The sequence below is a fragment of the Macrobrachium nipponense genome, chromosome 24 (genome assembly GCF_015104395.2).
Source record: "Macrobrachium nipponense isolate FS-2020 chromosome 24, ASM1510439v2, whole genome shotgun sequence".
In the NCBI taxonomy this organism is placed as follows: Eukaryota; Metazoa; Arthropoda; class Malacostraca; order Decapoda; family Palaemonidae; genus Macrobrachium; species Macrobrachium nipponense.
In genome coordinates, this window is record NC_061091.1 from 5,204,884 (window position 1) to 5,219,621 (window position 14,738).

At 37.6% G+C, this 14,738-nt stretch overlaps 2 protein-coding genes across 4 annotated transcripts in view; both read left to right on the plus strand.

Moving 5' to 3' along the window:
• The first annotated feature begins 3,155 nt into the window (after positions 1-3,155).
• Positions 3,156-4,557, plus strand: LOC135205282 (N-terminal Xaa-Pro-Lys N-methyltransferase 1-A-like). Its single transcript, XM_064235665.1, has one exon. The coding sequence runs from the start codon at positions 3,324-3,326 to the stop codon at positions 4,086-4,088; it is 765 nt and encodes a 254-aa protein (XP_064091735.1). The 5' UTR covers positions 3,156-3,323; the 3' UTR covers positions 4,089-4,557.
• Positions 4,558-13,730: 9,173 nt separating this feature from the next.
• The window catches only part of LOC135205244 (polyamine-transporting ATPase 13A3-like), a 45,487-nt gene continuing 44,479 nt past the window's right edge, over positions 13,731-14,738 (plus strand). For 2 of the 3 annotated variants that reach the window (XM_064235596.1, XM_064235609.1), the window contains exon 1: positions 13,732-14,110. The gene's annotated coding sequence lies outside the window, so the exon portion shown is untranslated. Of the gene's footprint in view, positions 14,111-14,738 lie in introns of all 3 variants that reach the window. The other variant, XM_064235603.1, reaches the window with a different exon arrangement.

Genomic DNA, 14,738 nt, shown 5'->3' on the forward strand with positions numbered 1-14,738 from the left:
TAGACAAATAGCCATCTCAATACGTTTCTTTTACAGAAAACTAAAAGGTAATTAGTAAAAGTACCGCCTCCTCCCAAACAATGACCTGTGTAAGGAAAACAAAAATATTAACCTCTTGAACGACCCTTTTTTTTCAATACGGAAAAACCTACTGAACGTTCCTTCTTTCATACGAAAAGTTGTTAGGGACAAATTTCGAAGTACCTGGAGGCTGCACCAAAAACCATAAAGACATTCTCTTTATCAATACTGCAACTGTTTGTTGAAATAAAAATGCTGATGACAGAAAGCGATGCAGAAGGCCTCAGGTCCGACGGGAGGGGCCACTGCATCGTCTTCCAAATTAGACCTGAGGGAAATTAAATTAAAAAAAAAAATAAAACTGGTATTGGGGAAAAAAGGTGGGGAAAGCAATCCACTACTCAAGTATAGTGAAACATAGTGAAAATTCTAATGAATGAAAACAAGGCGTGATCCGACCTCCAGCTTACTCAAGGAGCGTGATAAAATCTACGGTCAAATAGCATGTTGTTTCCCCAACAAAAACCAAGATAAATATGCAATATTTTATTAGAATTAATTATTCTGTACTGTTCAGCATGCACATTATTTATTCTTTACATTTTCATTCTAATGAATAAATCATAAATATCCTATCCTAAAATTCCTGTGTCCTTAACACAAAGCAAAACACCCTTTTCAAACCTTTTAAGGCTTTTTCAAGGCTTTCGTACCCCCCAACAAGAACAACAGCAGTATGAACAAGGACAAACAATAACATAGTACTTTGTTGGCTCACTCCCCGAGCAAGCGATAATCTCCGCTCCACATCCTCAACTCAGGTTCCCAGGGAGTAATGGAGTGACTGAAACTGGATGGAATATTACAGGACTACGGCATCCTGGACTCACACTTGGGAAAGAGTCCACCACAAACCTTTGCCAGTGTTCCTACACGACGCAATTACAACTTTTGATTGCTTCCATGATTTAGAAATTCAGACTCATCGCTGGAAAAGTCACGAGTTAAGCTCTCTCTCTCTCTCTCTCTCACACACACACACACAGAGTCGAAAAAACCCATCAACTGGCTCTCTCAATTAAAATGAGGCATGTTTTCTTCAATTTTTTTCTTATATACAATATATCCTTTGACCTATGCTAACCTTTACGTCACTTCTGCACCTCTCCACATGACTCTTTTCACCTAAGCTAACCTTTCACCACTGTGTATTTTCATTCATCTTAATCCATTACTATGCATATACAGTGCAAACAACAATTAATCGTTACAGCACACACGATTTTTCTTTCAATTGTAATTAACCTGTGCACTTTGCTTTCGAATACAAGTTACTTTATTGCATGTCCTCTTGGTGTGGTCAAAAACATACTTGCTTTACTAGTGAGAGGGTACAGACACGTTCGAATCCCAGTTGGGGATGAGACCAACATGCTGATGATCTATATATCAATTACATGACCTTTCCCCTTACAGATGGGTATCTCCGGAATCAACCTGTGAACTTTCTCATGCTCAGCTATTCATTGTTGGAATGAGGTTGCAGTACAATGCCCATTTCTGCCCAGACTAAAACCTACCAGTAGGCTAAGCCCCAGATATATAATGGTATATATAATTGAAATAATTCATTGTATAGGCCAATAGATGCAGCGCATGAGGTCAAGTTGAAATTGTAACCCTTTCCAACTTTCTTGATGGAGGTAATGACAAACAATTACGACATATACTCATCACGTCAACCATACCAAGATGGAATAACATATGTTATTCCATCTTGAACCATACCACAGGTAGTCCATGGGTTACGTCAGGGGTTTTGTTGCGCTGTAACCCGGAAAATTACCAAATAAAATGTAGCAATAAAAATGATAAATAAAGTAATGAAAGCCTTACTTTTAATCATCTAGGTGTACTGTACAGTATTTCACTTGCATTTTGATGTTACGTGCATCCAAAAACCTCAAATTTTTACTTTATATCTATCTCTATGTAATTTTATTGTTCTGTCGCGGCGTAAGAGGACGACGTAACCTTAGAACATCTGCTGTAACCCGGAATATATTTGAAAGGCCACGTAAACTCAGAATATCGTAACTCGAGGCTGACGTAATCCAGGGACTGCCTGTACTACTACTCTAGTGCTCCAAAGTTGTGCTTTTGTCTTAATTCGTCTAATAATAACAACGATTGCTAAATAAAAACACACGCCATAACAAACAAACAAAACGGTCAACGAAAACCTTAACATAACCTCACATTAAGAAATTTCTCTTAATAACTGTATGACCAAAAATGTTTCCATCATCCGAACAACATTTTCTGCGCTAACGGTTCATGTTTATCTGATGGCATTTCACATAACTAACGAAATAACAGAGTCAACGGTAAGTGAAAGTTGTGGTAAAATAATGACTTGGAATCAGTGCAGGAGAGGATGAGCATTACCATCATTTGTGTAATGAAACCATCAAATCATAAAATCAAATTTACAAACAATTGCTACCCTTGCAACTAAGAGTATTATCCAGTATAGTAGTTGGTATAAAAAACAAAACTTTGTTTTTAAATCAACCCTATAATAAAACTGGAATAGTATTTTTTATGAATAAAAGTGCATATTATAAAAAACAATGTGAATATTAAACCAAATAATACAATAAGGGGCTAAATATATAATAGAGGAAAACAGAATAACAAAATTCAAATAAAAAATCATAAATAAACAGGAGGCAACAAAATGGGAAAGAAAAAACGATTATATTTAGCAGCATTTGCAAGCATATTATGAAAGAGATTTCCCGATACAAAAATACTTAGAAGATAAGCGATAAATGGGAAGGCTAGATTAAAAGTCGTTCAAAAATATTCCAAAGATTTACTACACAGGAGAATATTAAGACTTCTGCTGGACTGTCCGGTGTCCAGCGTACGGTGATATTAAGCTGTAGGAACAATAATAGTTCTACCTTTCTTGAAAATACAAAAAGATCATTGCAAGATTTCTTATCTTTCAAACAAAATCATAAATAAATAAAAATTAGCATTTAAAAACAGTGAAACTATAGGGAAAGTAAAACTGAGCAAGCAATATGCAGAAGGAAATGCGGTACTGGGGAGCCGTTACAGAGGCATCCCTTAGCAGCTACTACTACGAAGTCGACAGCTGCCCCATGAGAAGCTGCGGAAACCTTACAGTAAACCTCTCGTGTTTCACATGCCGTCAAACTGCGATTAATCGTTGTAGTGCGTCAAGACGGTTGTTACATATCACGTGCGCGTCCATTGTCGCCTAAATAGTCATGGAGGAGGAGAACGTCGCCCCAGACAACGGCAACTGCGACGACCCAGATCAGGAAGATCAGGAGAACGACGCCTCCTTGAGAGCGGTAGCTGCCCAGAAGAGCGCCTCCTTCTACACCGATGCCGCCGCCTACTGGGACAAAATCCCTCCCACCGTCAACGGGATGCTGGGAGGCTTCGCCCACATCTCCGCGGCGGATATCAGCGGGTCTGACCTCTACCTGAAGGGCGTGTTCAAGATGAAGAACCCCCCGGGGCACGGGCGCGCCGTCGACTGCGGGGCGGGCATCGGGCGCATCACGAAGTACCTGCTGCAGAAACATTTCGGAAAGGTGGATTTAGTCGAGCAGTGTCAGAATTTCATCGATCGGGCCAAGGAGAACTTCAAAGGCTCCAAGAAAATCGGGGAGTTCATCTGCCTGGGGCTCCAGCACTTCGCCCCCGCCCCGAACACCTACGACGTCATCTGGTGCCAGTGGGTGTTGGGGCACCTGACCGACGAAGACCTCGAAAGTTTCTTCGTCCGGATGGGAGAAGGGCTGAAGCCCAACGGCGTCATCGTGGTCAAGGAAAACGTGACGTCGTCCGGGGACGTGGAGCTGGACGAAGAAGATTCCTCCGTGACCAGATCTGAGCAGCTGCTGCTGGAGATCATCGAGCGAACGGGGTTGAAAGTGCTCAGGAACACGAAGCAGTCTAACTTCCCTAAAGGACTGTATGAAGTGAAGATGATGTGTCTTAAACCCAAAAATTCCTTGAATTAAGTCATTTATGACCTCTGTGGCATACTGCAAATTAGTATATTTTGGTTTTAGGTGTATTTATGACTAACTAGAAATGCATCATACAAGATATTCCATTACCTTGAGGTTAATAGTTATAGGCTAACAGGGAGTAATTATTTAGCTCCGCATGTATTAGGAAAGAGATTGTAATTAGGCTATTGCCTACAGTTTTGTAATGTCCACAGGCTACAAAATTGTAGAGAATGGATTACAGTACCTTTTTAGGTTATAGTATTAGTTTAATGTCATACCAGTATTAGGCTAGCCATGTTTATCAAGTCTTTTAAATTGGTACGGAAATCATTTTGAATGCCCATATCAATCACAGTTTTAAACTGCATATTTAGCATAGCTGCCAATATACCAAGAATCGAACTCGTGACCACCGAGGTGGGATGCCAACACACTACCAACCACGCCACTGAGGCGCGCCTTGAAGTGGAGTGAGTTTTTTATTTAGCAATTTTTATATTAATATATCAATTGCCAAATAAAAAAACTCACTGCACTTCAAGGCGCGCCTCAGTGGCGTGGTTGGTAGAGTGTCGGCGTCCCACCTAGGTGGTCGCGAGTTCGATTCTTGGCCATTCCATTGAGGAGTGAGAGATGTGTATTTCTGGTGATAGAAGTTCACTCTCGACGTGGTTTGAAAGTCACGTAAAACTGTTGGTCCCGTTGCTGAATAACCACTGGTTCCATACAACGTAAAAACACCATACAAACAAATCACTGCACTTCAAGACAAATCTATACTGGTATTAATTATCACTTGTAATCTCATTATGTAATTCAGTTGTATTTATGGAACATCAATCACTGTACAGTACAGTATATATGGATCACATTTTTTTTTCTATGTGTTTGAGAGTGCCTACCTTCTTGTGCATGTTAAGCCAACATGGACAAGTTAAATTTGTAAACATACACATATACTTCAGGTAGCTGATAGGCAAAACAAGATTTTATTTTTTAAAGTCAAAAGTTCAAAGGTAGTATTTTAATTGCTCCAAGCACAGTATGCTACCGGTCTAATGACTGCTGTGACTTGCCATATAATATGGTATTGTATATTTAAAATGTGGTTAAATATGCGAGTGAACTTCCTCGCCACTTGATCATAAATATTTTTCACCAAAAGTTTGAGTAAAAATTATTTATGTTTACAATCCTATATTCATGCTATGTACAATACTTAGATGGAGTTTCTTTCTTCATTTTATTTAAATGAACTTTTGCATCTCATTTTGTAACTTCTGCTGGCAGATTGTATAGGCTATTGATCAGGAAAATAATTTGTTTTTGTACTTATATTTAAGTTGCACACTGAAATTGAAATATTACTTGCACACTGACATTGAAATGAATAAGAACTTGACATTACGTATTATAAGGAATATTTCTTCTTACAGTTTAGATATTATACACATCAATGATGTACCTGATTCAAAAGCCAGGATACTGTGATTTTGTCAAGACATTAAACTCCTTGGAGTATGGAATTCTCCTTGGAGGAATATGGAATTCCATGTCCATATCTTATCAAATGTAAAGAAATTTACAAGTGACCTTTACTCCTCATAGAGAGTTCATTATCTCATAATTAAACATGAAAGATTTTCTGCTATTTTTTTTTTTTTTTTTTTTCTTAAAAAAGGAGTAGCTAAATACTAGCATGAATGGGTTGTGCAAGTAGTTACTGGGTAACTCGATTTGTAATTTCTATGAGGTACACAATCCTGATTTTTGTTTTTGAGGTAGTTATTCTTAGATATGAAGAGTTGTAGTTTTAATAACTTTTTACATTGTGTTACTGGTTGTAAAAAAAAGTACAAAATAGCAAGAGTTTGGATGTTCATTGTGTCTTTCTATAAAAAAGTCAGTCTTGCTCTAAAATGGAAAATTGCCATAATTTTTCTTTGTATTTTAAGACATTTTGGTAGGATAATAGTTTCACACAAAAAATCATTCTCTAATGAAAAAGTTTTTATACTAATTTAGTACTTTACCAAAGGTGCATTTTTTTTCCAGCCTGCAGTTTGGATACTTGATAAGTGCACTGATTAAGGTCTCTGTTAAGGCCTCCACATTGGTTGAGATTTCAGACTTCTTTGAATTCCCTCAGATGGAAGTACTCCCCCATTTTTAAGTAAGTGCACTGTGGGAACTTTTAAAGCTTATAAGTTTATTATATATATCCAATGGAAGGTTTTGACTTTTCATGTCTTCCCCAACCTGTTCTTGTAAGAAGAATATTAACTTTGTTATCAAGTTAAATGACATTTTTACAGTATTTACTGATGATACTATTAATAATAATAAAACATAAAGAGTTGGTTTGTGGCCTTGAGAAGCATTTACATACAATTTGGAAGGCAGCCCAAGATAGCCTTCTTCCATACTGAGGCTAGAGTTCCAGCCATTTTTTCGAATGACGTTTTTGGCTAACAGTTGTGCCTTCTTGCAGATGGTTACATTTTACTTGTAAATTGTAAAATTATTATAAGCTCACCAAACTCCCTTGCAGCATTTATTCTTTAAACTATTACCTCTAAAAGTTAGTCGAGTTTAATTTTCACTTTCAGCAATTCCAGCAACTTACATGCAAGCTGAAGAGTTGTTTTTGAGGTCATTCTAAATTTAAGTTTGAAACTACTGGATTAAACCTCTCTTTGGCTTGCTGTAGCTTACTGGCAATTTCATTATTACTTTTATTTCACTACATAAAGAAATTTTTTTTTTATATAGTATGTATCTTTCATGAAGCTACTCTAAACTATAGTCTTAATTCCAGACTGATTTTATATACGCAAGCTTTAGTACATACGTACATTATTGTAGAGCCAGCAACTCTTATTGCGTTTATTCAAGTACAGTACACAGTATTTTGAAAAGATTAAAATTGTACAAAGTCCTTCTGGTGAAGTCTGTATATACTGAAACTTAAATACCTTAAGAGAATTCATATTTCTTTGATATTCTTGTTGCAGGTTACTTTGCTAAGATTGAATAAAAATAATCCACTGTGACTTCTTTGGCTAACCTGACATTTTGTATTTTATTTTGTTATGCAGAGGTACTGGTGGCCATTTAACTATTGACAATTATCAATGCTTTTGCCACTTCTGACAAAGATAAGTGCTTTTTTATAAATGGTGAGGTAAACTGATTTTCGCAAAGCATCCCTTACGTAATAATGAGTAATATAAGTAATTTTTATTACTTGTATCAGACAGCTATAGATTTACAGGATGTTTTATAGTACATGTCTGAATTAAGGCCCAACTGTGCTTTAATAGTGTTTTATTACCAGGCAATGACAATGTTTAATGTTGAATGGCACATGTAATATTGAATGAAATTTGTGTTCTGATAAATACAAATCCATGGATTCATACACCCACATGGAATGGAATACATATAGAGTTTAGGCCTAAGGCCAAGTACCATGAGATAATTGTTAGGAGTGGGTGGATAGCAAGATGGAAGAAAGATGTAAATGGAGGTACAGTAAAAGGAATGAAAGGGGTTGCAGCTAGGGGCCAAAAGAAAAGAATCTTAAGTAATGCCTACATTGCACTGCATGAGGTTTACTGACGGCACTAGCCCCCTACAGGGTACACAGCCTACATGATCGTTACTGTACTGTACTGTACCAAGAACTATTCTAGTAAGTTGTATAGCCCAATCCATGAATTGCTGATCAGGTGTTAGGAGTAATTATGTAGGGAAGTGCGAATTCCTCTTTAATGGGTTCGCACACCCTTTGCGAAAGGTCTGACAATTGTTCTTTTATTCATTGCAGCGGGAAGTTTGGTATGCCATGAGATGATATCTTGTTTGCTTTGCATTCATTATTTTGTTGCCTTTTTAGACATGCTCAGTACTGTACACAAAAAGCACCACGACCTAAAATTCAAGGAAAAAGCACTAAAGAGCAGTCTTGTACTGCAGTTATATTTATACTATGATAAGGTTCTGAACTATCTATTCTTGAGGGATGTAATAGTACGTATTAACAGCTACTGCATACTAATTAATCTTTGTTGGCAGGATTGCTAAAAATTTCATGAAAACTTCTTGTAAGGCAATCACAACAGGAATTTTTTATTATGGATCTATGAGTAATACTGTTTCTTTGAAATTGTTTTTGTTTCATCATATAACCCAATTACCTCTGCCTTTTCTGCAGTAGCTTTCATCTCCAGACATGTCCCAAAAGGGGAGTTAACCTTTCCACAATTGTGTGCATCCAGGTTTCTGAGTGCATCTATAGGTGAAAACTGGTTATTATTCTGTGCCTGTTGTTGAACATTGTTCCCAAAAAATTTTGCAGAAAAGTTCAAATCATTATGATTCACTGAAATTATGTTCCTCAAGTAACTGGTCTTAATATTGTCTTGATTTTGTTTGGTGCTTGTATTTTCTGACAGTTTATTCTGTCTCATCTTGCCTGTACCTGTTGGTAGCCTACAGTTATTTTCTTTGTTCATCCAGTCCTTTATGTATTGACCGTCTGGTCCTTTTTGGCTTAAACAGATGTTGTTGGTTATGCCTAATTCGTAATTTATTGCATTGCTTGATGAATGCTAAGATTCATTTCTGTAAATTAACTGGTTTTTATTGAAGCTTAGGACTTTATGTGATTTGTGTTTAGCTTAGGGGTTGCTCCGTTAAATACACTGGTAGATATTTTAGCTAACTTCCTTTGATCATTATAGATTTTGCAATCTTTAGTCTTGAATAATGCAGTCTTGTATTGGTTTGCAAAGCTTGTTTTACATCACCATAGTAGTTAGGTGTATATTTACTGTATATTACATTGCGAGTAGTATTTTTACTAGCTAAAGTATGTACAGGTATCCTTTTGCTAGCTGGTATCATTAGTCATACTATGTTATCATCAGTGGCATTATTGTATATGCATTATACTTCAGCATAGGTGTATGGGGGCTCCTGGTAAACAGTGCCAGAGCCTCTAGGCACCTATACTTTGCAACACCCTCTGGGATCAGATGTGTTCTCATCAGTTGGCTTGCCACTAAACTGAATTTTATATAATGCACAGAAGAATTATCAGAGGTCCTGGGCCTCTTTCTCAGTGGCACCTCCACATCCAAACTTTTTTTGGAAGGCACAGAAGAGAAAAGCTCTAGGTTTAGCAAGCTAAGAACTTGTTTTACTCTCAACTCCAGCTGATGAACAGCTACAAGATCTAATTGAGAGACTGTTAGAAGATATGATATGCAAGCTCATACCACCCCAGATCGTTGGAACAGATCTCAGCTTGTACTGATTTAAATAAGGTCCATGTTGTATAGCTAGTGCATTGTTTTGCACCTGATAACAGGGTTGCTACAAGTCTCAATGAACCCAATACAACACCATCTTCTCTTCAAATGGAGAGACTTTCTAGTAAATAGTGCAGGCCACTACTTGAGATACTGAAGCATTCCTTACATAACAAGCCTACTCTTACTGCATGCACTCATTGCCCTTTAGTTTCAAGCAGTACTGCTGTGCAACACACTTCAGTAAGCAGTCACTCTTGGAGAACAGCATCAAGAGAGTCAGTTAGTAGCAAGTCTTACTTGTACCACATTAAGAAGAGTGAATGTTACAGTGCACTGAAATGCTGATGATACAAATTTTTGCTGCATAGTAAGCTCCTAACAGATCTGCTGTATTCAGCTACTTTGGTAAAGACCAGATTTCATCTTCCATTACCACTCGTCTTATCTATATGGGAACAGGTTAGCAAATCAGTCTAGCAGGCAGAAATGAGCACAGCATGGTAAAAACATTACGCAGTTCTACTGTCATCAGAGTGTAACACCAAGGCTTGACTCATAATGATACAATGATACCAGTTCTCATGCAGCACCTGATCCAGGTGTCACAAACCTGCTCTTTTTCAGTTCAACGGACTCATATTGTACAGTTCACACCACACGCATCTTTCCTTTGTCCTATCCAGTGGGCACCACGTGTTGCTCTTCGTCTTGCCAAACCTCACCTAGCCTGTGCCACATGCAGCAATCTACTTTCATTCCATACTGGCATACAAGTATTATCACACTCCACTGGAATGCTTGCATAGTTCTGAGCAACTACTGAATATCTGCAGACATGCAATGCAGTTCTAGAGATGTATATATGGAGAATAAATCTCTGTTTTTCCACCAGCCAGAGCCCCTCCCTATTCTTTGGATAACAGTAGGGGATGGGGCAAGCTTTTTGAGGGATTCTCCCTCTCCTTATTCCAGAGGTAAGAGAAACTATATGCTGCTTGAATCCAAGCAGGAAGTTCTATCCTTCCAAGATGAGAATTAGGCTAAGCCTAATTCTCAGAATTCACCCTTTTGCCAAAGAGTTCTAAGAGAACCTTTTATGCAGACTGAAGGAGGAAATGACGTGTTTCTACCTGCAGCCTCAGCTTGTAAGTACTTGTCTCCACAGATTTTGGTCTCATTTGAAGAGCATAGGGTCAGCAGTAAAACAGAAAGTTATTGCCTTCCATTTCTGGACTGATTATGTGGTCATCAAGAAGGTGACTGCTGACTTTGAAGGGTTCTACAAGTGCCTCTTCTTATTCCCAAGTTGTCAGGAGGCTGAAATCCATACTGACCTCAGCTACTTAAAACCAGTTCCTACTTGAATCCCTTCCAAATAAAGACTATCCTCACGATGTTGGTCTATTCAAAAGTACAAATTTGCTCAGTGTAATTATGGGTTTATGCAGGCAATTCCATTTCTGCAGTTTTATGGAATGTTGCTGATACCCAACAAATTGTAAATTTTTTTAATGATGCTGATTACTCTATAAATTTTAATTATAGTACTCCTTTTTACTTGTTTACATTTTTTATTATTTTGCTTTTTTTATTATTTCCTTTGTAGTTTTTCTAATATTCTTCATATATTAACTTCTTCCTCATGCTATCAATTGCAATTAATTAACTTCACTCACATTTCATTTCAGCACTGAATGACCTATGGGTCACAATGCCTGGTGCTTGACTTGAAGCCAACATTCCTCTATTCATAATACCAATCATCTTCATGGATGCTTATCTTTGGATCAAAATTTGTCATTTCTAAAGGAAATACCTTTGGTTATAGGAAAGGAAATGATGGTCCAATTTAGGGCTCTTTATTTCAGCATAGCAATGGTCACACAAGTCTTTACATGGGTGATGGCTCCAGTGGCTATCTGAGCCCATAGGAGGTGGTGACTTATCTAGACTTATCAGGGTCAAGTGAAACTGACTATAATGTATAGTACTTCCTTCCAATAGCCATTTGCTTAAGAACAGAAGGTGATCTCTCAACTGCTGCAGTTTACCTGACTCTAGGCAGCAAGAGCTGTCATCAGGTACTGCAGCATTCTTTAATTCACTAGGTCTTATAAATTATAGCTGTTCCATATGTACAGTACCGTGCTTTTATAAACCCATACTACCTGTACTACACACTTATTCCCTTCCATATTATTAAGGGGGGTGTTTGGAACAAATAAATGTACTACGTACTCAGTAACCATGACTAGGGATTAAGTTGAGACAAAGAATTGGAATGCTACTGTCCAGTTACCTGTGGCTATTATGTTAAGCATTACGATTCCAAAATAAACAATTCAGCAGGTGTCTCTCTTCATCAATGGATTACAGGCTGGGTGAGGAGGCTATGAACTTGATGTGAAGAAGGAAAATGTTTTGTATTTAATAGAGTCTTGTGTTATGACAACTAAAATTTGCTGGATACCCAAGCCAAAACCTTCTGTAGACCCATCCAACGAGGCTGGATAAAACATTGTCCTCCACCGTCCAAATAGCTCTGCTAGGGTTAGAATGTAATTCTCTTTATGATTTACTGCCAGTAGCCAGTGATTTGGCTGGTTACCAACAGAGAACTGTGACATATTGATAAATGATAATTGATAATGCCTCAAACCCCCTGAAAACTCTCTAATCTTTTGGGAATTGACTCATACACTGGGACGTATGGTACATTTCACTGGAGTCTGTACAGTTTTACAGCCTTAATCCCTGACTCTTTTAATCCAAAAGCTGGTTAACTCTGACTTCAAAGCACTAATTGTCACAATAGGTAATCGTGGTGCAAAATGGGAAGCCATATAAGTATAAAAATATTTAACCCTTAAAGGCACTAAAGTACAAGAGGCCAATTCCACATCACTCCTACCCACAGTGAACAGTCGCGATCATCTTACTGAGGTGGCATTGGCCTGCTCCCATTCCAAATGAAATTCTCTACATGAACAAAAGTAATTCATGAGATCTAGACCTTAACAACTGGAAAATTAGCAACTTTTTCTTAGTGTCATGAGAGAGCAACTTGGTTTCCCCACTACTAAATTTCTCCAGTGTGGCTCCCTTGAATATTTAATGGTGGGGGTTGACATGCTACTGATGAGACATTGTGGCTTTATAAAGATGGTGCTAACATTAAGTTATGCAGACAAGAGTTTCATCAATGACTTAACCATTTCATATTTATGAAGACAATCTTTTCATAGAGATAAAAAATAAGGCTGACTCACAAATCATCTAATATATATATATATATATATATATATATATATATATATGTATATATATAGTCTTTTGTCTAATATGTGGTTTAAAGATAACTAAAAGGGTGACCTAATAAAAATGGTTTGCTAGATGACAGGAGGGGAAGAGGAAGACTCAGAAAGGGCTGAATACATAAAAAAAAGGGTAATGAAAAGAAAGTTTTTTTTATGTTTTACAATATGTAGGAAGTGAGGAAGTGATGGTTAAGATGAGTGTGAATAGTGCAGTGTACGGCGGTGGGGTGGGGAGGAAGGTTTGATGCACCGCTAATGAGCCTTGTGTGTGTGTCTATGAAGCAATTGATGTTATGAAGTTTTCTACAAAGGGATTCAGCCAAGATTCAGTATGAATACGGCAGTCACTTTGAAGGCATTCTTCTTTAAACAAAGCTTAGCAATATATGTGTATCTATGTATGTATTTCATGATTAACAAGTACTTGAAGAGGCTCGAAGAGCAAAAAATCCAAATAAACTTGGTAATAAATGCATGAAGTATTATTGTTATAATAAAATGTTACAAAATGCTGTGCGCTTAATGTACAGTTCCGCTTATGAAAGCATTTTTTCTTATCTTTTACTGTTGATGAAAGCATTAAATAAAAGGGCACAGTTTATGAATTGACGAACCATATCAACGATCATAAACACTGAAATAAAAAGTAAATACATAAGATGCTTACACTGTCACTAATTACTATCGCATCTAAGTTGAGGGCAGTCCAGGAGTACTGACGTTACAACACCCTATGCCTCACTCATGATGTCATAGCACCTTGCACTTCGAAAGTTATCAATATACCACATTTGTACCATGGTATCCCGTCTCCAAAGGTCTCTCTCTCTCTTTGTGACTAATTTGCTGATAAATATCGACTTCCCATAGACCTATCACACGTAAGACGCAGAGTACGGGAAAGAGAATGAAGGGGGTGAGTTGTAAAAGATAAAGAGATTACGATAAAACGACCTAACCCTCATTATCTAGAGGAACTCCCCATCTAGGTTGATAATCAGCTCCCCCAACTAGAACTGTATAGCTGGCGGCTAGACCCCAAGTGGACCCTGGTTTAGTGTGATCAAACGCTCTGCTAGACGAACAACCGCGTCTACGCCTACTTTGAGATTAGAATCTTCATTTTAGATTGAGACTCGCGTTACTTTGAATCGTATTTTGCCGGCTTTCCCCCCCCAGTTTTTCATCCTTATTTTACTTATTATTGCAAGAAAGTGCGACGGATAATGATGATGTATAATATGGATTGATAGGTTTTAAGACTTTACTCGTGAATGGATTTCGATAGAGAAATAATTAAGGAAAACCAGTGCAAACCATCATCACGAAGCCCACGTGGAGAGACAAATATTGGTAATATACAAACGTAAAAACCAGGAAAAAACTTAAAGAGGTAAGTCTCGTGCTACATCTATGACTATTAATACACATATATCGAACAACGAATCACCGAGAATGCTCTTATCATTAGAAAGAATTGAAATAATGGCTGATTTAAGAGCTCTCACAAATTTCGACATTCTGAAGTGACTATACAGAATATATAAAATTTACGCCAAAGACCAAGTGCTAGCTGGGACCTACGAGGTCATTCAGCGCTGAAAGGGAAATCGGCAATGAAAAAGGTTTGCAAGGTGCTGGCGGAATAAGAGATAGAAATCGTATAAACTGAAAATGTTTACGGAAGCAACATTTGATGTAAGTCTAGTACAATCTGTATATAACGTAGAGTGTAGTACTAGACTGTATTATACACGGACATGAATCATCATAGCAGGGAAGCTCTGGGAGATGATTAGAGACCTTTAGAAGATAAAGAACAGGAAAGACGTGGGTGTCTGAATTTCAGGGGACGCCCTTTTAGCGATACACGGCGTTTGGGGGACCAAAGGACCACAGTGACGAAATCAGAACCACGCCACTGTGACTGGAAAGTTTTGAAACGATAGGCTTAGAGAACTTCGTTATTATTCAGATAATATCTATTAAGGTCTGATCTTTTAGTGTATTTTAATGTACTC